This window comes from Schistocerca cancellata, chromosome 3 (genome assembly GCF_023864275.1).
Source record: "Schistocerca cancellata isolate TAMUIC-IGC-003103 chromosome 3, iqSchCanc2.1, whole genome shotgun sequence".
NCBI classification, from domain to species: Eukaryota; Metazoa; Arthropoda; class Insecta; order Orthoptera; family Acrididae; genus Schistocerca; species Schistocerca cancellata.
In genome coordinates this window covers 445,074,045-445,098,444 of record NC_064628.1, presented here as the reverse complement: position 1 = coordinate 445,098,444, position 24,400 = coordinate 445,074,045, and the positions used below count along the sequence as shown (strand labels likewise).

The 24,400-nt window shown below is 43.4% G+C and overlaps 1 protein-coding gene across 1 annotated transcript in view; it reads right to left on the bottom strand.

Moving 5' to 3' along the window:
* Window positions 1–23,343, bottom strand: part of LOC126176359 (cytochrome P450 4V2-like) — a 139,146-nt gene extending 115,803 nt beyond the window's left edge. Inside the window, exons 1-2 of the mRNA XM_049923513.1 lie at window positions 23,230–23,343; window positions 4,218–4,448 (exon numbers count right to left, since the gene is read on the bottom strand). Coding sequence (XP_049779470.1) covers window positions 4,218–4,448; window positions 23,230–23,343 — 345 coding nt within the window. The remainder of the gene's footprint in view (window positions 1–4,217; window positions 4,449–23,229) is intronic.
* Window positions 23,344–24,400: the final 1,057 nt, after the last annotated feature.

Sequence of the window (24,400 nt, the reverse complement as noted above, 5' to 3'; positions counted from 1 at the left end):
CAAAGCTGTTCCTTTCTCATACAGTAGCTTGAAGGCATCAGTAAGATAATTTACATGTAGTCAGGGGTATTTAGATTACAAATAGCACTTACTCACGATACACATTCACCAATTACAATCCCTTTGACAGGAAATTTGCGTATTTCGATGTTTGTACTCGTCAACTTTCGCAAAAGAAAAGTGCTACTAAATGATCTATCTTGTATGATTCTTCTTCTGCGAAGAAATCCAAAAGTTCATAATAATTTCTTTTATTTTCCGACACCTCAGATTCGTCATGACCTCGAAGAGCTAATTCTTGCCATGCTAAAAAGAAGGTAGTCGAAATAAATCTTGTCATTATACTTCTGTTTCGAGCAACGTCCTCGTTTTGTTTCAAAGCTTCCAGGGGTGTTGATTCTGAAAGATCATGTTAAATTCTCACTATGTGTAGCTGACTCTATTTAACAGCTGCTGTGATGTTTGAACTGGAACAAGCTATTGCAAATAGTAGATACTGAAAATAAAAATGCTTGTTCGTTACAATGCTGCCCTTAACCACGGTTTTGAATTGTACCATTGACTTTGGATATGTCTTACATATTTACCATCAGATTTCTTAATAGAGTACTTGGCGTCGGCATTCGCTCCTTAACCAGAAGTTAATGTTTCAAAGAAAGACGAGAGATGAATGCAGGGTTTTCAATTAAAAAGTTCAGTGCATCTCCTGATGAAATAAACGCGTCCAAGGCGGATTGAGGTAGTCAGCAATACCATTCATTACAAAATAATCCACTACCGGTATGTATTATATTTTAACTACAAAATTCATGTTCGAGGTTTCACCATACGCACGTCTAGCACTGTTGATATGAAAACCTACAGACACGTTACGGAACTACCAACGTATGAAATAAGTAAGGCTATTAAATTTTAATCCGATGAGCAATGTACATACTTAGTCTATTTCCTATCATCTTGCAACAATATCCAATTATGCATTCATATTTATTTTCTATGAAATATAAAAGTCTTCTTATTTTTTGTGTTTTAAATAAACCCTTAAATTAAGAGTTAGTGGTTTCTCATTCTGCCCGGCCTGCTGCTAGCGTGCTAGACGATGCGAAGTAGCGCTGTCTTTTAGGTAATTGCTGAATGAGTGGTCATTCCACTTAGTCGTGTATCCATCTGCTTTCGAGAGGTAAAAAAAAATAAAATGCCAGTTTTTGAAAACAATATCCACGCTGTAGAAAACCCCAGTTCACCGCGTGAAAGAAACGGGCTTCATTGGCAAGCACATCATTCCGAGGTGCTATTGGTTGCAAAGCTAGAGGGCTGATGTACAGGCAGGTGGATATACGGAGTTAAAACGTGAAATATTTGAAGATATTTACGAAGGAACGTGATCAGAGGGAATTAAGAAATATTTTGTAATTTTTTGCGTAGATTCAACTCTAAGCCTTAATGGACGCTTTGCCACTGCCCTCATTCTATATCCTAACTTTAATGTAGCTGTATTTCTTATTACTTCCAACAAAAAGAAAAATTATTGTCTAGTAACTTAATACTTGGGCTTGGCTTCAATTATGGGTTTACGTCAAGGGTGGATAGTGTTTGTCGACGAAGGAGGGGACCTGAGGTAATGAAAGTGTCCCTGCCCTCTGTGGAAGGACAGAGACTGAGACCTCGTCATGGGGGGTTCCTCTTGTAGGAGGATATTTACATGTTCACTGTCGGTGGTCTGAGGTGTTTTGGAAACTAAGAGCATGCACCAGATCCATAGCAGACTGCTGATGGAGAGGTGCAATGCAAACTTCAGGCATGCCCGTTTCTCTTATCTGATAATGGTTCTTTCTCAGATGTTGTGACCCAGTTGTGCCAGAAGAGGCAGAGCTGAGCCCAGGATTTTTCTGGGTAATCACGGCTTGTATGGTGGAATGAAGAGAAACATTTTGTAATACCGATGCAAGTTTTGATGTAGGAAATATTGTAAGAACCTACATTCTCCGACGAGTCGGCACAAGAACACTTTATTCAGCAAAACACTGCTATCTTTCTGGCTCTCTCTCTTCCCCTCTCTCTACTCGTCGTTGAGGGGAAACTAATACTTGCATGGATTTAAGCTTACTTAGGAGAGGTTCTCCCTCTGTCTCATTGGTCAGTTTCCTAAATTTCATCTAGAGAGCAGTTTCTTGTCTGATCGGCGGGTCAGTTGTTGCTAGAACGTGGTTGGCTACAAAGAGGCTTACTTGTTTTTTTTTTTTTTCATGTGGAACGTAAGTGGAGCTCATTAGTGAAGTAGCGGGTGGTTATAATTAAAGATCAGCTAGTCGCAGAGGTTCAGTTTGGGCTGCAATTATCGTATGGTAGTGAAACTTGATAAATAATCCACCGATTTATGTGGTAAAAACGTAGTTCCTATTTGGTCAGCAAGTGCAGATCAGACGCTGTGAATGCACGAAACACGTACAGAAATGTTTCCATGTGCAATGGCTTAGGTAATGGCTTAGGGAAGGGACATGGGCAGAAAGTGTCAAACAAGTGAGAAAGACATAATGTGGACTTTATTATTAACCGTCATTTACAGAGTTTGTATAAATGAGAAATGGAGACGTCTAAGAGGTACTGCATTAATAAAACGGCGTGATCGACAGTTTCTCACAGCATTTCCGAAGCAATATGCGCAGTATGTTCCTATATATTGGCCTTCAGCTCTGGCAGAGGCCGAACGTGTCCCTTGTAAACTCTTTCTTTTACATATCTCCAGAGCCAAATGTCACATGACTATTGACAAAGTGCTTGGCTGGCTTCAGAACACTGTGTTTCACTGAATCGAATAACAAACGGCCAAACGTGATAAACGAACAGCTGGTGTTAAAAGTTTTGTGAGAAGGAAAATTAATTCATATTAACTGATCACCAAATCATAAATGAGTCACTTGTAATATTAATTGATTTCCACAGGTAGGAGTTACTTGTAAATATTGGAATAAAAGTTCAGTGAGATAGTGTCAATAACTTTCCTACTCCTCTGTCAGTGTCATTGAAACAGGAATAATTCCTGTACACGTAACTACCATAGAAAACTATTAAATGTTGCGTATTTCCTTTTAAAAGGTCGGTAGCTTTCAGATCGCTTCCTGTGCAGCTCGTTATCTAACTGTTACAGTCTAAACTGTGGAGTAACTGCTAATTATTTGTTGACTTTATATGTAAAGCATTATCGGAGAATTCGCTGCAATCGCGTCGAAGAAGGCTTGTAGTTTCCTTGAATGGTAATGGGCAGCATTATGTGCAATGAATGCCATTCAGGACGTAACTCGTCAAAAACCGCAACTGATTTATGCAGTAAAGAGATTAGCCTTTTGGAAGAAGTCTAAGACATTACACACTTAGCCATTGTGAGTGCTTAGCGACATTTGTTTTATCAGGAAAATATAGTGCACACAAAGTTTGGATAATGGGATATCAGTTATCCATCACAGTAGTCGAAATCGGACATGGAAAATTAGAAGTAAATATGTTTTTGTCATTTCCCAGTAATGTGTGCTTCGTCATCCTACATCACAAGGAATTGTGTTCCCGCATATGCGAACATTGCTTAACATCACGCGTTACAGGACTGTAGAGAATTGAACGTTGTTTTCACAATGAAATGGAACTTCACCATTACATCGACACATGAAATTATATGCATCAAAATCCTCTAGTTCTGTTACCTATTAGCACAGTACTTACTACATTGCACCATCTTCCTCAGCATATCCTTTAGTGGTCGATTTAAAAACAGCATCCATCCACTCTCCATACTATTATCGGAACGAAGCAGCTTCATTGTCACAACAGTCCAGATTGAAAGGGTGTAGCAAAAATAAGTCTACCACTTGCGTTTCTGTCCCATTACGCATGGAATCCGTATCGAGGGTGTAAAATCTTAAATATTCTGTCTCTGAGTTGGAAATACTATGAAATATTCATTTAGAGGTTTGTATGAGTCTTTACTGGAGAGGGCACACTGTCAGTCCTCCTGTATGATGGTAATACGTTTTTGTCAACGAAAGACTGCATAGAGAAACTAAGGCTGTTTGATTTACATATTTGGTTCTGCTGGAATATGAAATGGAATCATAGAATTTTTTTGTAATGTCGTTAAATGGATCTTTAACATCTAAAGCATTCATTTTTAAACATATAAATTGCAGCTATATACACTTTAATTCCCACCATTGCATACTTACTTCTTCGCGCACGAAGTTTTCTGTCGCTATCTTCTGTGAATATTCTTCCGAATATAGACCGGACAAGTAAGTTCGTTCCCTGGCCTTAGTGCTGGAAACATCTTCTCTTAGACAATTGAGGTACTTCTCAGTAAAGTTTCTGGAAATCTTGCTCACTCTTCTCAGTTCTCGACCTTCCGGAGACATCCACAGAGCACAATAAATGGCTTTCCACGGCCGAAACATTAATTTCTGTTAACAAAATGATCAGTAATACTGACAGTGAAAGGATAGTACTATACAGCATGAATCACCTAAAACTAGGACCTTAAATATTCCGGAAATGGGTGGTGCCACTGATATGTGGTTTTGACAGAATCGTTTTCTTAATCAATCATCAGATTGTAATATCAATCAGAAAGCATACTTTTTGTGCATACATACGCTTTTTTAAATGGAACATTGCCTATTGACATTAACAAACTAAAAGTAGGATAAATTAGAATGTCAGTGGTGTTTTTTGCACAAGTCTAGTGAGAGTCGTTTACCATATACCGTATTTAGAAAAGTTTCCTCACCAACACTTGTTTGTACCATTGAACCTGCATAGTTGCTAAGTATGATGTCATTATGTTTGCTTACAGTGTATTTAGGTGTTCACTGCGTGCATTGCGAGTTACTAGTCGGTTAGTATGTAATAATGCAAACAGTAGGTCGTGAGTGGACAGTGGGACTCACCAATGCAGAAGAAGACGACATGCTCGTGGTGTATGATGAGCGTAGGAAGAATGTAATCCGTTAATGTATAGTGTATGCAGCAGCCCACCCCAATTAACTCAGCCATCTCGGTAATTATTTGTCCACCTTTTCAACCAGCTACTTGAAAGTGGTAGTGTTCCACCTAGATAACGTAACAGCGATAAACAACTGACGACAAATTCTGTTGTTGGTGTAACAGTTGATCCGCGCGTTAGCCCATCATAATAGCATGAGGAAGGTGCATGAGTCAGGGAAGTGTCAGGCAAGCATTCTCCATTGACCTAGGTTGCATCTCTGTCACATCTCTCTCCATCAAGAACTGTATGGAAACGATTATGAGAATGTACATGGGCATTAAGGCAGTACAGATGTATTATGTATCTTACTTACTAATGAAGCCACATTTGTCAATCAGGGCCAGGTAAACCGCCGAAACGTGCACTACTGGACTGCTGACAATCTAGTGGTCTGTCAAAAACCTTATTCGCTTCGTCAACTTCCATGGAGTACAAACATCTGGTGTACGGTAGTGAAACATCAGCTCATAGGCCCTTTTTTCATAGATGGGACACCATATGTGTACAAGTATCGGAGCCTCCTAACACACCATCTTCCATGGACACTACAACACATTCCTCTACAGACTAGGAGGAACCTGTGGTATCCACATAATGTCTGTCCAGCACAAATTGCACGAAGTATTACAGCATGTCTTCACAAACTGTTTGCAGATCGTTGGACTAGTAGCATGGGACCTGTACCTTGTCCAGCCCATTCCGCAGACTTGACGCCTGTTGACTTTCTCTGTGGGAAAACCTGAAAGGACATACCAACTACATCCAATAATAGCCAACGACATATTACTGCAGCCTGCTCGGACATCTCAAGAGAAATGCTAGCACATATGCAGAAGTCGTTCCATATCAGGCTAGAAGCGTTTATCGTCTTTGCCGGTCGTCGTTTTGAACACAATCTGCGATGTTTAATTGTCTCGTGACTAATCAGAATCCACATAAATAGTGTGATATGTTGTTCTATAGTGTGTGGTACACAGGTATTGTACAAGTGCCAGTTTGGGAACTTTTGAAAATACGATATCTCGTAAACGACTTCCAGTAGAACCATGCAACAGACACCTCGGACATTCTAATTCAACTTATTTATTGTCTGTTAATGTCAATAGGCATTGATCCATTTAGAAAGTGTATGTTTGCACAATCTCTCGATTGGTTGACAAAAGGAGCCCCTGACTACCAGTCCATTGTCAGATCACGCATTCTCCCTCTCTCATACATTTTGACTATACCTGCTTGTCTGTAAACAAAGGATACCCACATTACGCAATTACATGCATGTAACTAATGTCAAATTAAATATGGAAGTACTGAATAAGTTAATACAACAACCAGTAACTTAAATACGTAATTCCTGGCCACAGGATATATAAATGTTTAGAGTGCAATTCCCTTGATAGGTAGAATGGCCATCAGAGTGCATTACAATTTCAAATCTACGTCTATAGTCCGTCAGCCACCTCATGGTGTGTGGTGGAGGGCACTTTTTCTACCAACGTTACTTCCAAGTTTTTTTTGTTCCAGGCGCAAATGGTTCGTGGGAGAAAATATTGATGGTAAACCTCTATGTGGGTTCGAATCCCTCTGACTTTATATTCATGACCTTTTCGCGGGAAATACGTAGGAGGAAGCAATATATTGCTTGACTCTTTGTAATGCCTCAGTTAAGAAGAAACTGTAAGAACATATTTAAATACTCTCAGTTTTAGAACGTGAAGAGAAAGCATAAATTTTATTTGTGTATTTGTAAATTGCAGTTCAAGGAGAGTTTGAGATATCTGAAAATAGACGCTAGTAGTCTGTGAAAGTAACAAGTAACGCCATCAAGTGTAAGGAACTATTGCACAAATGTTGTCCTTTCCTGCGTGAAGAAAGTCTTAAATTCTGATGTTATTACTTTCGTCATTAATCCTTTCAAAAGATGAAGAATGTAGGAACCACTAAATACACTGATGGGTTGAAACCTTATGAGCACCTGATTAATAGCTTGATGCGCCATCTTTGTAACACAGTGTATCGCCGATTCTGTATGTCATCTATTCTACAGTTCGTTGGCACATTTGTGGAGTACGTGACACAAGGTGTCTCCCGCCCCCCCTCCCATCCCTTTCTTCCTTTCTTCCGTGCCTATCCCTCTTTGACTCCCTTCTCTCCCCCAAGTAGTTTTGCTTTCCCCTCCACTGTCTTCCCCACGCCTCTTCGCGTCCGCTCAGCCCCTCCTTTTTCTATGTCCTCTTCCTCCATTGCCCCCCCCCCTTTTCTTTTTCACTCCTACCCCCTTTCTTGCCCCTCATCAGTCCGGATCCTCCCCCTGCCGCCATGTTGCCTACAGTGCTGTTTCCAGTGAATGTTCAGTGTTTTGCGTCCGCTGTCAGTATTGCAAACAGCCACCATACTACCGCTCGTTGTGTTTTTATCTCATGTGAACAGACACTGTGTTTTTTAATTTTGCCTGTCTACTTAGTCTCTATATCCTCATCGTCAATGCCGTGTTTTTGTATTTTAAATTCCGCAACTTTTCGTCATTTTAGCGTTATTAACAAAGTCATCAGTTTATGACCTTTTTTATATTGTTTGTTATCATAGAAGTGCCTCTTGCTGTTGCCATTGCCATTGCCATTGCCTGCCTGCCTGCCTGCTTGCCTGCTTGTTCATCTGCCTGCTTGCCTGCTGGCCACTGACATCCGTCCGCCATCACCGCCGCCATGTGCTGTCCGCCGTCTACGGTCTGTCTGTCGGCCGGCGCCGCCCAGTGCTCACATTCGCCTGGCGCTTTCGTCGTCTGTCCATCCGCCTGCCTGCCTACCTGTTAGCTGTCGCCGTCGTCGTCACCACCGCCACCGCCGCCGCCACCCAGTGTGCGCCACTGCCTGCTGTCCGTCCGTCACCAACCATCCATCCGTCCGTCCACCCGCTGCCATACATCGTCGCCGCCACCTGCTGTTCGTCTGCTGCTGCCAGTCGTCCCCATCCGTCTGTCCGTCGCCATCCATCCACCGCCGTCTGGCTGTCATGAGCCTCCCCACCTCTACTGTCATCTACACCTCCCCCTCCCCCACTTCCACTGTTACTTTCTGGACTGCCGCCCCTGGCCTCCCTTCTTTTAGCTCAATACCCTCCCCCCACTCACCCATTCCGCCATCTCCTCCTCTGCTGTTTACCCCTACATCTACACTCTTCCCCCAGCCTCCACACCCGCAACAGCTCCCACTAATGTCCCCGCCCTCATGTATGCCTCCGCTGCCGCCTCTGCTGCCGCCCTTCAGGTGGTCAGCTTCTCCTCTCTCACCCTCTCCACCCCTGTCACTTCATCATCTGTGTTCCCTGCAAGCATCACGTCATGCCGGGCCACAATTTCCACCACTGAACCAGCCACATCTCCCAGCACCTGCCACCTGCCAACTCACTCTCCCCCTATCCCTCTACCCTCCTCCCAGCCTACACTCTTCAAAAAGCTCCAGAAGTGTGTCATTGCCAACTCTGCACCCACCACCTCCCACAAAAAGTCACTGCCTTCTCCCCCTCCTGCCTTCTTCTCCATGGACACCACCACTCCCCCTGACACCCATGCCCCACCCCACCCTCCAAACTTTTACCCTGTCAACCCAGGACTCCAAGTTCCTTGATGCCCATACCCTCACCATGGAGACCTGAAGGTATCTACCTGGTGCTCTAACCTCCCAACTGACTGCCTGCAAGGACTCAGTCTGCATCAAGTCCCTCTCACCCTGCTTTCATACAGACCTCTTCCATGAACTCCCACTCATTATGTTTGGCACTGACATGTCCCTGACACCTGTCCTCTCCTCTTCCTCTCCTCATCAGCCCCAGCCCTCTTTCGCCAACCCCCCCCCCACCCCCACCTATACCTACGTGATCACCACGTCACCAAGGGCAGGCCGTTGATCAAGGAGGATGAGATGTTGGCTGAGATGAACTCACACCTGGACCTAGAAATCTGCACTACCCGCAGTATCCACAATGCCTCCAGTCCCACCTGTCTCATGTGGATCTTTTCAGAGTCTCCCCCTCCATCGACCACCTCCTCATCCAGGGTGCCCGGAGTTTAGACCACTGCCACCTTGTTGAATCCTCCAAACCCTCTCCCCAATCGCACTGCTACCAGTGCTGTCTCATGTACAATGATCTCGTAACCCCCAACTGCAAAAACCCTCTGCCTGTCCCCATTGCAAGGTCTGCTACTTTCTTAAAAACTGTCCCAACCTCGCCACCCCTCCATCCTGTAACACCTGCAATGGCTCCCATCCCCCCCTACTACCACAAGCATAAAGCTAAGCCCCCTCCTGCCAATCCTTATCTTACTCTCCCTATCTATACCATCAACCCCCCCCCATCCACCCCAACAATTCACTCTGTCCACCCCCAATGGCTAAAGACATAATCCGGTTCCTCACCATAGTCCTCCAAAACATTCACCCTTTCCAATGTCCCACTCTTCCAACAGATCTCCCTCACTGCCCACTCCATCTTTCACCTGAACAGCCGGCCGTAGTGGCGGAGCGGTTATAGGCACTACAGTCTGGAACTGCGTGACTGCTACGGTCGCAGGCTCGAATCCTGCCTCGGGCATGGATGTGTGTGATGTCCTTAGGTTAGTTAGGTTTAAGTAGTTCTAAGTTCTAGGGGACTGATGACCTCAGAAGTTAAGTCCCATAGTGCTCAGAGCCATTTCAACCATTTGAACCAATCACCTGAACACCTTCGCCACTTACTCCAACAACCAAGCCCACTTAACCTTCATCCACCTCGACACCCTTGTTTATGCCTCTTCCCTCCCCTCTCTTCAGCCCCCTCTCTTCCTGTAATGGCTTGACACTAGTGTTTCATCCTCTTTCGGAACATCCGCTCCTTCCACACCAAGAAATACCTACTCATGAACACCCTCTCCCACCACCAGATCGAGACCTTCCTCCTGAGCGAAACCTTTCTCCAGCCCCACCATATCATCCGCACCTCTCCCTATATCCTCCACTGCACTGATGCTCTTGGTCCTTGAGTGCAGGGTGGAGTTGCCATTGGCCACCTTAAGCACATCCCCATCCTGCCACATCCTCTCTTCAATGGCCCCTTGTATTCACGTATTCTTCCCCTCCCTCATCATAACCTGTCCACTCCACTGCTCCTATTCCCTATGACATTCCTATGGCATTTCATCCCACATTGACTGCACCTTCTCCACCTGTATGATTGTCGCCATCATCACCATCCATAGCCGCTCTCCTGCCACCGTTCAATTCACAGTCCAAGGTGACCTTGTTCCTCTTCCCCAGCACACCCATCCCGAAGGCAACTCCACCCCTGATGTTGTCACTGCATCTGCCAACCTCCTTGGACGTATTGCCATCAACATCCTTGACCTCACAGGTAGCGACCACTTCCCGTCCTCCTCACAATACTGTCTGCTCACTGTCCCCCTCTGGCTCCCTGCTCTGGGCCCCCTCCCAATGTAGTCCATGAGTACTGTCGCTCCAACTGGGATGCCTACCTTGAATCCATCGCCATCCAGGTAGAAGGCCTGATGATATCATCCACGCCTAGTTCTTCCCTCAGAAGGACGTTACAGACGCTGTGGAGGCCAATGTTCCTACTAAAGCCATCCCACTCTCCCTCCATGGGCTGTCATCCTCCTCCGCTAATTCCACCGCTTCTATTGCTCCTTCCTGCACACTCATGACAGGGATACACTCGAACGCCACCAGCAAATACAGCGACACATATGGAACGTTATTACAGCAAAGAAACGCCAGGACTGGCGTCACACCAGTACATGACTCAACGCCATCTCCCTGTCAACTCCTCCAAGTACTGCTCCCCCGTCCATCGCCTTACTGGTTCCCAAACTGCATCCCATTACCCACTTCTCCATAACGACCGACCGCTTCCCAACGACCTCAGTAAGTCCAACTTCTTTGCTTCCGACCTTTCCAAGGCCTTCTCCATCCCTGATGATCCCCACTTTGATTATTCTCTTTTCCCCACCATTATGGAATGTGCCAATATCTTAGTTGCTCCACTTGCTCCTAGTCTCCATTACTTGGGGCAGTTGCCCCCCTCCAACATCAACACTCCAATCACAGCACAAGACATTAAACGTATACTCAAAAGGAAACATGGCCCCTGGTCATGACTGTGTTACCTGCTGCCACCTTAGACAATGCCCCTTCTCCCTCCTGACTGTCCTTGCCAATTTATACAATGTCATCCTCTCTACCAGCTTCTACTCTGACCTTCCCATGTTCTCTTGTTCCTCAAACCCAACAAACCTCCTTCTGTTGAATCTTCCCACCATCCCATCTGCTTCACCTCCATCTTCAGTAAGGTCTTTGAATCCAGCCTCTCCTGCTGTAACCATCAACACCTTAACACCACCTCCTCCCCCTTACCCAGTGTGGCTTCTGACCCTCCTCCTCTGAAGACCTTCTCTCCCTCCAGATTAACTCCTGTCACTTTGCCATTTTTGTCTCCCTTGACCTCCAAAACGCCTATGACCGCATATGGCATCCCGTTCTTCTCTTTAAACTCCAAACCTATGCCCTGCCTATCTGTTTTGTCTGTCTCTTCATTTCCTTCCTCTCACACTTTCCTTCCTATGTAGGCCTCCAAGACACCAACTCCCATATGTTTTATCCCACTGCTGGCGACCCCCAGGGCTCTGTCCTCTCCCCTCACCTCTATATCCTGTACACTGCCAATATGCCCAAGCCACCCTCTTGCTGATGCTGATGACACTGCCTTCCTGGCTCTCTATCCTATCCTTCAACGATCCCAATGCACCCTCCAAACCCACCTTGACCAGATCACCACTTGGTGTAACCAGTGTTTCTTTCGTACCAACCTCTCCAAAACCCAGTCAATCATCATAGGGCACACCAACCACTCTTTCCATCTCCACAATTTCTACCTCACCACTTATACCATTCAGCTCACCCTGACTCTGAGATACCTCGGCCTCACCCTCGACCTTCACCTCACCGGGACCCTTCATCTCCTGACCATCCAGCAGAAAGCCCATTCCTGCCTCCACCTCATGAAACTCTTGTCTGGCCAGACATGGGTTTGTATCCTTCCACCATCCTCCACACCCACCAATCCCTCGTTTGCCCTATCCTCTCTTCTGTTAAGCCAGCATTGCCTTGATCTCTGCCCCCCTCCCCCCCCCCCACTTAAAAGGTCCTCCAAATCCTAGAACACTTCGCACTCTGCCTAGCCTTTTGTATCCACCTTCCTACCCCATACCCCCTCCTCCATGACTCCTGCATGATCTCATCCCCTTTCTACACCTCCTCCTTTTCCTCCAACATCTCTGCATCCTTTACACTGTCCACAGGCTTGATTCCCCCACCCCCTGGTTTCCTCCTCCCTCTCCACCCCCAGCCCATTGTCGTGCCTCTATTGCTGTATCCCTCCCTCTCTCCACCTCCACACCCTCCTTCATCAGGGCAATTTCCAGCACCTTCCCCTCCCAGATGTTGCTGTGATATCTACCCTTCCTTCCAACTGTAACCTGTTCCTTGTCCGCCACCTCCCAGTGCCACCTTTTCCTCTCCCCTCCTTCTCCCAATGGGGATTTCTCTCCTTCCCCCTGAGCCCCTGCAACCCCTCCTCGACTGCTTTCCTCCCACGTCCTTCCCTCCCCCACCCTCTTTGGAGCCCCTTCCACCCGTCTTCCCTCTTCTCTACCTTCTTCCCTTCTCCCTCGTCTCCATGCCCCTGGCAGATCCTTGCAGTTTCCTTACTGTAAACACTGTGCTGCATGAGTGTTGTGTTTGGTGCTGTTCTCTCATGCGTCAAGAGCTGTGATTTTAATTGTGTGCTGGACTTGTACATAGTGTTCCTGTCAGTGATTGTTGTGTGCTACGCCGTCTGTCGATACTTTTATGCTGCGGTCATATTTCGCCTTGTGTTCTTTGTCTCAGTGTGTGGTTTTTTTGTGTGCACTACTTTTTTACGGTCGCGCTACTTTTTGTTTGTTCTCTTCTGTAATGTCCCCCCTTTTTGTTTTTACATACGCCATATTTTCTCGTTTGTGTTATTTTAAATATCTCCTTTGTATAATTAGTGTCTTTTGGCTGTAGAGCAACGGATATGCTGCTGCCAGCCCACCTCAGACAGGGCATTGAAACACAATAAAGGGAAAAAAACACCAGGTGTCTATGAACAAGTCATGTAATTCCCTTAAATAACTAGCCACTGATTTGTGTATGCGGTGACGGTGCTCGGTAGCGACCCAGATGGGAACCATTGCGTTCACATCGGGTGGCATTGGTGGCCAAGAAATTAACATGATTTCACTATCATGCTCCTAGAACCACTGTAGCACGATTCTAGCTTCGAGACACGGACAGTTACAGTGGTTTTTTTGTGTGCACTACTTTTTTACGGTCGCGCTACTTTTTGTTTGTTCTCTTCTGTAATGTCCCCCCTTTTTGTTTTTACATACGCCATATTTTCTCGTTTGTGTTATTTTAAATATCTCCTTTGTATAATTAGTGTCTTTTGGCTGTAGAGCAACGGATATGCTGCTGCCAGCCCACCTCAGACAGGGCATTGAAACACAATAAAGGGAAAAAAACACCAGGTGTCTATGAACAAGTCATGTAATTCCCTTAAATAACTAGCCACTGATTTGTGTATGCGGTGACGGTGCTCGGTAGCGACCCAGATGGGAACCATTGCGTTCACATCGGGTGGCATTGGTGGCCAAGAAATTAACATGATTTCACTATCATGCTCCTAGAACCACTGTAGCACGATTCTAGCTTCGAGACACGGACAGTTACAGTGGTTTTTTTGTGTGCACTACTTTTTTACGGTCGCGCTACTTTTTGTTTGTTCTCTTCTGTAATGTCCCCCCTTTTTGTTTTTACATACGCCATATTTTCTCGTTTGTGTTATTTTAAATATCTCCTTTGTATAATTAGTGTCTTTTGGCTGTAGAGCAACGGATATGCTGCTGCCAGCCCACCTCAGACAGGGCATTGAAACACAATAAAGGGAAAAAAACACCAGGTGTCTATGAACAAGTCATGTAATTCCCTTAAATAACTAGCCACTGATTTGTGTATGCGGTGACGGTGCTCGGTAGCGACCCAGATGGGAACCATTGCGTTCACATCGGGTGGCATTGGTGGCCAAGAAATTAACATGATTTCACTATCATGCTCCTAGAACCACTGTAGCACGATTCTAGCTTCGAGACACGGACAGTTACAGTGCTTAAGTGTGACATCGTCGTCAGGGAAGATATCAAGCCTTAAGGGATGCTGATGGTTCGCAGCTGCTATGGTGACTTCAATTACTACAACATGTCTTATGTAAGCGCAAGAGAATGTCTAGGATAGCTTAATAGCGCTCCCCCAGCCTGCGCCCGTTACGCGTTGCACGTTTCGAGGAGGCGTTCGCCTACATGATGGCGTTTATGGAGACGACTATCCACGTGGTGTAGAAAAACGTGATTCATCGGACGCCCCGACAGGTTTCCAGCGATACACGTTCAATCATAAAGATCCCCAGTCCACTACAGTTGTGACTGATGATGCCGGTGGCCCAGCATGTGAACACGTAGCGGCCGTCATCTGAATAACCCCTTGTTCAACAATTTATGGTGAATGGTGTGCTCTGAAACACATAGGGTTACACCGGCATTCTACTCTTTCACTAGAGGTGGCATAGATCGTTATCCTGCTATATACAGTAGACCAGCCTCCAAACCTGAAGTCCTGTGAAGAGTTGAGAATGCCCTACCATTTAATGCTTAGTAGTAGCTTCACAGTCCTTCTATGAGTTTCCTTAGATGGTCATGACAGTAGCACGTGAACATCTGACCAGCTTCGCCGTCTTCGAGATACTCGTTCGCAGGTTCTGCTAATTAATAATCTGTCCTTTGACAAAGCTACTTATCTCAGTGGATTTCTTCTTAAGAAAAATGCATTTACTGCTTCTTCTTATTAGATAAAGCTAAAAGTGTATTCATAGTATAATGCTTCTTAGAAAAACCTCTAAATACGAGATGACTATACCACCTGTATTAGATTATTGATACCCATCTGTTTATACCACACACCATGTGATGGAAGGAGGATGTGAGACAGTTTAAAAATTAATTTATTGTGAGTTTTGCCTGTCATTATGTACATATTCAGCCATTGAAGCTGGTGGCATGTAATGATAGTCGCTTCTGTAGGTGTATCGAAGATGTATACAAAATATTGTCACCTGTAACGTATGAATTCGAAATGTATGGGGTAAATTTTATGAAAAAGGTTTTTCATAGACGTTGCATGTCACAACAAAGATGTATTAATTATTGCAAGGGATGATTCTAATATTAAAATTCAGGTACCTATAATGGATGCTGTTTCTAACCATCAAGTGTAATGTTATCTGAGTAGTATGTAACTGAAGGACGAAAATGTGCTAATTCACTTTGTTATAGCAACAACTCAAATGTAAAGACTCTCTGACCTTCCATAAGTTTGGACTATTAAGGTCATCTCTCTCCAACATCTGAAATGTTAAGTCTCTTGGTATATATGTCTCTTGGGTTGTTAATTCACATTTGGTCCTGTGTGAAGTGTGCGAAAGAAACCACCATTATTAAAAATTACATTATGTTTCTCTCTTTACCACAGAAACCCTAATCATCACTCTGCAATACTTTCCAAATCATTGTTTTCATATGCTTTAAATTCAGGGTGTATTTCATACAATCCAACTGGAGTACTAGTAGAGTTATGAATGCCGTCTGTAAACTGCACTTAGGGATATTATCAAGGGAATGGAATGTACACTGTTATCATGCATCATCGATATATTTCTACTTGCTGCATAGTTGACCCCACCCTGTATCACTGAGGTGTACCCTGCTGGACATTCTCTATTTCCACTATCACTTCAAAGTCTACATCATGTGCTTAACCAGTATTAACATGTTTCGACCCATTGGCAGTCAACTAATAAGTTGTGATGAACAACTGCGCTCTGTAACAACTTAGATTAGGGTTATAGTGTAGCGCAACTGTTTCACATAGTGAAAGATCCAAGTCTAGAAACAATTCCATGTCCTCCTGTGGTATGTTTTACGCAGCAACAAATATCTTGTCTGCATAATAACTTAGTAGTGGAATCGACAGTTATAGTGGAACTGCAAAGTCTGGCAACAGCTCTCCAAGCTGACTTAATTTCCACTCCAGAACATTGGGATCTACATAAGGGAGCTTGTTTGCATAATGTCTTGATTTCTACATGTACTGCTGTACAGTTGTATTCGATTTCCGTCCCGTCGTGTTGGGAGCTATATTAGGAAGTGTGTATGCATGCCACCTCGATACTTGCTGCTGCTGTTCAGATTTGTCACAAACTACATCCTGTGCATCATGGATCTGTTGAATTGAGTTAGAAATAAAAGGAAACCAGGAAAAACATATACATACATACATACAAACATAAATAACAAATAAAAAACATTGAAAGAGAGGAATGGTTTAAAATGGACAATCGAGTATGTGAGTCACTTTCTTGTTGTTGCATGCCATGGATGCCGCATGACGCTTAATGATGATGATGATCTTTTCACTGTTAAGTATGGAACACAGGTGGTGGGCCCATTTGATGGTTAGTTTCCCTGAATGCTGAGAGAAAGTAGTGGGTTCGACCATCCCAGTGCCATAGGCTTTGGCGCAACTATTCTGGGCTGGACTCATATCCCCAGGTCAGCCACCTTTGACTCCAATGTCACTAGAGATATAATGTGTTCGAAACTTATAACCTTGCAGGTTGGGTCCTGTAGAGTGTCGTCTTAGAACTACTGCTACTCTGCTAGTGCTTTACTGTGTTGGAAAATCACTTGTGAACATGCTAGAAATTCAAAGCAGACACTTATTCTGAAGTGTTCTGATTGGTAAGCTCTATAATGTTCATCCACACAGTTCCATAAAATGTGTACACGTAAGGTTTTCAGACATACTTTTTTGTAACAGGCGCCAGGTTTTTGAAAGTGACAGCACTGTATGGTATTTTCGTTGTTGAAGTATATTTTCACTGCTCTTTGGTGGGTTTCATCTATACTGATATCAAATTTCCAAATAATATGGTGTACCTGCTTTGAAAATTAGTGTTAGTTAAAAAATAAGACTGTCAGCTATCTACTCTGGATGTGAGTCAGTGTAGAATCCTTAAGAGGTATTTGTTAGCCTATTGCAATCTGAATTCGCCATGAGTCCTAATGTTTGAATGTGATACTACTTATGCTATACCAACTGAGCCACAGTGATTAATACAGCTGTATGAATTATCGTTACACATTAGAAAGAGCCTTACACCTCACATGAAATGATAAATGTAATGCATGGTTGGTGTGGGATGTATAGTGTGTGTGACGGATTTCGTGAGTGCAGTGTGAGGCGAGTGAATTATGTGATGTAGGTTTTCTGGAGCAGATATGGTGTGTGTGGAAAATTATCCGTGAATTATTGAGTGGTACAGGCTAGTGTAGCGTTGTCTGTCATGTATGGCGTTGTGTTGTGTGTGATGATGTATGGTATTGTGTGTGGCATATGTAAGTATGTGGAGTATGCTGGGTGTTCTGTGTCAAATCTCAATTTGGTGTGTTTCAAGGTGTGTGCGGTGTGTAATATGTGTGTGTGTGTGTGTGTGTGTGTGTGTGTGTGTGTGTGCATGTTTGTATTTGTGTTTTGTGAGAGAGGTAGTACTTTGTGGGTTGTTTATATAATGTATTCCTTATGTTGTGTGATTTTTTGTCTTTGTTATGTTGTGTGGTGTGGTCTGTCATGTTTAGTCCATGGTCGGCTCTGGTATTTCAATAGTGGTGTGTTGCATGTGTATTGTGTGTTGTGTGGTGAGGTAATGTGAGTGGTCTGATTTGTTTGTGTTGAAATGTTTTTAATTAGAGTGTGTTGTGGAGTGTAGTTCGTGGTGAGTGTTGTGAGGTGAGTTGAATGTTGTGTTTGTTTTCATGTGTAATAAATGTGGTGTTAAAGACTTTGGTGCTGGTTCCACTAACCTTCAAACCATAGAAAAGCAACTATATTGATCCACAGACCTCCATTCAATGAATTGTGGAGAATATCTAATATCACTGCCATTCATTCTCTTTACTATTATACTCACATGTGGAGCAGTGGGAGAACGATTATGTGTCACTGTTCATTTGGTATTCACTGTCAAGTAAATTCCAAGCGTTCGAGTGTGGTGAACCTGTATGACTGGTAATCTGTAACATGGTTCACGGTGCAGTGAGTCGAACTATGGCGGACATATCTTAAACTACTCGTCGATTATGTTGTCAGTATGTGTCTGGTCAGCGTTAAATATTGTCGTGAGACTGTCACTCCATGAACAAAATACGGAATAACATGTTAGATTTGTGAGTAGATCCAAGAGGGCACCATTATTCGTCAGAATGTCTGCAGAACCCTCAGTATCCTAGCTGTTGCGGTTTTGGTTCGCTACCAGAACTGGGATAACATTGACATGATAATTCACTTGATTGTGGTGCTTTATGTTTTCAACATACATTTAACGATTCTTTGAATGAATGACAGCTGTGTTAATTTTCAAATCTTATTGAGACATCTAATACCGTGTGCAGTAAGGAGATGTAGACGGTGTACCTGTATTCTGCAGTATGTTCACTGCGTTACAAGAAGTCGACATTGTGCAAATAGTTCCTGGGGAGCAGTTTGCTGAGTTTTCGAAACCTGTGGAATAAGTGCATTTAACAAAAATTCGTCTCTTAAAGTAGTTCATTCATATTAGAAAACATGGAACTCGATTACATAGACTCCAGCACTATTTGTGAGTATACAGTCAACTTATGGAATTTATAAAGAGTATGGCTAAAGAAGGAGATAGTGTTAGTGGGCGATTTATAGCTACAGTTTTGCCTTTACGAAGACAAACACTAATAGTGTCGTAAGATATGGTAAGTGGCGGATACAAATCATATGATACACTAACATGGAAAAAAGACTGAGACTTTCCAGTCCAAAGAGCGGTGTGAGCTGAGCCTTTATTTGGCTTTGTAAAGGACAGGAGAAATGGATAGAAGGCTTAGGTTTCTTGGGAACATTAACAAGCTGTTATATCACTCGCATAGCTATTTGGTAAAAGTACACTATTTGATTAAATGTATCCAGACACCTGGCTGAGAATGGCTAACACGTCCGTGGCCACTCTATCGGCAATACTGGAATTCAATATGTTGTTGGCCCACCTTTAGTCTTGATGACAACTTCCACTCTCGCAGGCATACGTTCAGTCAGGTGCTGGGAGGTTTCTTGGGGAATGAGAGCCCATTCGTCACAAACTGCTGCACTGAGGAGAGGTATCGCTGCCAGTCGGTAAGGCCTGGCACAAAGTCGGAGTTCCAAAACATCCCAAAGGTGTATACGACTCAGGTCAGGACTATGTGCTGGATAGTCCACTACAGGGATGCTACTTTCGTGTAATTACTCTGCGACAGGCCGTGCACCATGAACAAGTGCTCGATCGTGTTGAAAGATGTAATGCTATCCCTAAATTGCTCTTCAAAAGTGGGAAGCAATAAGATGCTTAAAACACCAATTTAGGCCTGTGCTGTGATAGTGCCACGCAAACCAACAAGGGGTGCAAGGCCCCTCCATGAAAAACACGACCACGCCATAATAGCAACGCCTCCGAACTTTAGTGTTCACTCTACACACCCTGGCAGATGATGTTCACCGGACATTCGCCATACCCACACCCTCCCATCGGATCCCCACAATGTGTACCGTGATTCGTCACTCCACACAACGTTTTCCCACTGTCCAATCGCCCAATGTTTACGCTCCTTACAACAAGCGAGGTGTCATTTGTCACACACTGGCGTGATGTGTGGCTTATGAGCGGCCGCCCAGTTTTCTCACCTCCCACCTAACTGTCATAGTACTTGCAATGAATCCTGATGCAGTTTGGATTACCTGTGTGGTGGTCTGGATAGATGTCTGCCTATTGCACATGAAGACCCTGTCAGTCAACAGACGAGGTTGGCCTGTATGCTTTTGGAGTGTATGTGTCCCGTCACGTTTCCACTTCACTATCACATCGGAAACAGTGGACCTAGGGATGTTGAGGAATGTGGAAATCTCGCGTACAGACGTATGACACAAGTGACACCCAATCACCTGACCCCGCCCGAAGTCTGTGAATTCTGTGGAGCGCCCTTTTCTGCTCTCTCACGATGTCTAATGACTACTGAGGCCGCTGATATGGAGTACCTGGCAGTAGGTGTCAGCACAATCGACGTAATATGAAAAACGGTGTTTTTTAGAGTGTCCAGATAATTTTGATCATACAGTGTATGTGGAACCCTCAGTTTCCTGGCTTTGGAGATTTTGGGTCTGTAGCAGAGATGGGAGCAGCATAACATATTAATTTAGTGCAAAGGTGCTGCCATAAGCTAGTCGACGTAACATTGAACGATTTTCTGTATGCATGTCAGCTATCTCCATTTACAAATCGTATGAATATGTCTGATGTTACGTGTATAGCACTGAACATTTGATGAGGTGGAAGGCCTTTCATGTGTAATTCACTTATACCGTTGCTGTCATGTTGGCACTGGCTGATCTACATTGTTGTTGCAGGCTCAGTACCGTTTCACTAACTTCTTCTCTAACTTTTCAGAACTATTATGTATTCTCCCTGAATAACAGAAGAAATCTGAGTACACTTTAACATGATAATTCCATGATTGTTTACTATTTTCAACCTAAAACTCAGCGCTGCCAGTATAATTATGTGTTTTAAGTACACCTTGACAAGGCATTCACACTTCTTTAGGTGAAAATTTCATAGCTTTCGATGTGCTCGTTGTTGATTTCATTATAACATTTGCGAGAAAATTCAATAACTTGTATGTATGCCACTGTCACCGTTTAGAAGTATTATGGATACATTTGGTGTTAAGTACACACCATAAGATGCAGTAACACAGTTGTGGACCAGGTCTACAGAGAGTATGCTTCATGAGCCATCAGCGGTCAGCTGGGTTGTGCTAAACAGGATCTCTGCTGCACTAGTCAGGTGATTTCCTGTTAGTCCTCTGCTTGCATTCTCGAGGTATAGCATTTATATTCTTCTCATTAGATGGACGTAGCGATGTGTAGTGTTTGGTTGGCAATGCGGCAGTCGTCTGCAATCATTTGGTGCTGCACTCTGCTGGGATGGCAGTTCAATTATTGGTCTTCAAATATACTGCACAAGTAAGGTACCGACCACCACTCTCAGATAAAATATCATACTTTCTCATTACATGTATTTGCCGCATTTTCTGATGGTACGATTCGACTAGTAAGTAAGTATAAGCGTATTTTACTTGCAAATATTTCTGCTACACACCTGATACATATTGCGTAAGTTTGCATCTTAGGCGGCATTGTTATGATCGGTTATATTACTGCTGATGAAACAACTATCATTCATTCCGCACAGAAATGATTGTGACTAATTTTAGATGATAGTACCTGACTCCTTCTTTCTTTCTTTATTTCTTTCTTTTTGTTTTCTTTTCTCTCCTTCCTTCACAGCTACTGCACAAGTGTCCACCACCAGGACAACAGATGTGCATGTATTTGTTTTTCCATTCCCAAGCAGAACGTATGTGTGGTTTGTAGGTTATTTTAACATGTTATTGTGGACTTTTTAAGTAGTCGGGCCATGAAGAATTTTGCCACCATACAAAAGAGGCTAACCAAATGTGAGTATGGTGAGTGTTAGCATGGACACCGTTAGCGACTGCAGGTAATGTGGCAGCGGTAGAGTGTTTGTGGGTCCTTTCCCTTCCCCAAGTTTGCTTACAAAAAGATGCAATTGTTTCTAGTACACATAAATATTTAAGAGTCCAAATTATGATTTTGTATGACTTCATGTGCTGACCAACACATACCACTCTTTAAGCAAGAGGAATCGCCTAACTTACGAAAAAGTTATGCAATGACCTATCTGCTAAAAATACCTGTACGGAGTTCTCCAGGCAAGTTACTTCGCTGTTTTCTAGTATTCTGACGTCATATTAGAGCTGCGCCAGTTTTCTTGGTCTTGGATTCTTACATTATGTTGATGCTGTACTATGATCCAATGTCCTCGTTTCTGACGTCATGGAGCTGCTCGAGCATGCTCTGGTCGCCATGTTCGATCACCATATTGTATAGCAGATCTTATTGAACTCTGAAACCATACTAAGGTTACAGCAGTATCCCTGGCCTATGATTCTGACGTCGTAGAGCTGCACCATTGTTCCAGGTGAGCCAGCATGACTAAAGCCAATTTAAACATAGGACAACAGCCATTCACGCGCAGTATAGGGGAAAGCTCTCCAAAATTTGAATTTTCTTCAAATTTTTGGATTTCCTTGCACTTTATGCATAGGGAAATAGGCCTATGTCCGATTGGGGGAAGGGGGTGGGGAGAGCTCCCGTAACATCATCAGTGATAAGAGTATGCCAGAAATGTACACCAGATCTCTCCTAGAATACTTACTCACGCACATAGTGAAGTTAAGGTGTTGATGAACTTGAAGAAAAAGAACTCTTTAGTTAAGTACCTAAACGACTGGTATGGATAACCCATCTTAAATGTTTTTCAACTATTATATTCATCTTCTTCGAGTCCCCAGAGCGATCGTTTTGTTACACATGCATCACTTGCACTCGTCATGAAGTTGTTTTTGTGTTAAAATTTTGGCAGCCCTCTGGTATATATACAAATTTACTGCGACGGCTTACAGACCTGTTGTAAGTGCCACTCTCTAGGAGACCGCAGTTCTCAATACTTGTCTGACGATCAACATAGTACCATCATGAGCACTCGTATAATTTGATACTGAATAACCGTTTTTACCTATTAAGGTTGTGCTGCATGCTTCGGTCCTTTTCGTTTCACGTGAAAGAAAAAATATTAATCCATTACAGATTGACAATCTAATTCATTTGCAGTGAGTGCAGACACAAAGTGGTAATTAACTTCTAGCTGCTGATAATGGGCATGAAAGAGCAGTTTTCACTTACGTTACCTGAAGCACATACTAGACCTTTAGCAGGCCAAAGTGAACAATTTCATTTGAAGCTAATCCATATACCGATGAAAACAAGAGCGAAAGGCTTAGCATTAACATGCTTTCAGAAGTTTCATAAACTTACCGACGCTGCTTCCAAACCTTTAAGGATGCTGTCGACTAGCTCAACTTGTTTGCTCGGATCTGGTTCTAGGCGATCCATCTCTAGGCAGCCAATGGTAGACAGCGCAGTGCGCATCGCGCTTAATCCCATGATTCGATACAAGTCCACCTCTGCACCACACGTTGCCATCAGATTTTGGCAAAGTAAGTGTCCTTCTTCGTTGAAAGTGTCCATATATTTCTCCAATGCCTACGATTCAAAAAATATTTAATATAGGTTTTTCACACAAATTTGGCTGTAAATTATTAAGAGCAATTCATCTGGCGACTCTAATGACACTTTATGCAGAGAGCCAAACGGCCTATATAATCCTGTCCATGACGCATCAATGGCGCGCATTGTACAGTACACAAAAGACAGTTACAGGACTCATTATCACAAAATTCACATTTCATTCTAGGTTGCGTTCTTCGTCGAAAATGGACACATGTGTCCGCTGCTTCTGCGAATCTGTTACAGGTATGGACATCTATACATTATCTGTTTATATCGGCAGGGAGAACGAAGATAAACTCGATTAAATATGTCCTAAGCAGAAATCTTCATTTCGACAAATGAGATAAAATTTTGAGATGCAACACTGCATTTATTTTACCGACAGAAGAAGCCTGAAAATAGTTTCGGATGATAAAGAAAGGAAGTACATGAGTTTAAGAGGACATTATATGAAACCTCATCGTAAACCGTTCGTGGAAAAATACGTAATTTATGTTCTTGTGGTCGTAGAACGTTTTACACAAAAAAAGTCACTGCTTTGAGAGAAACAGCAGAGCTTAATTTGTATGTCTCCAATCACACCATTACCTAAGATAAATGTCGATAACCTCAATGAAACAAACTAAAGTTAATGACAGTTTTTGAAACTGTATCATAGTCGTTCCGACTTAATATCACTAAATGTAATTAGACTGACGGGTTAATTGACAGAAGGTTCAAATATTTTTAAAAATGTCTAAAATCAGAAAGCGGGCTGTAATAAAGTCATTTGTTGTCGTTAAAGGGAGGGGCAGAGAGAGAGAAAAAGAAACCAGACGCAGAATCGTAAAGTTGGTGAAAACCTACAGTCGGAAACACCGAAGCATTCCTGCTCAAGGCGCAACAAGCCTAAACAGCATAGGTATGTAATTTTTTT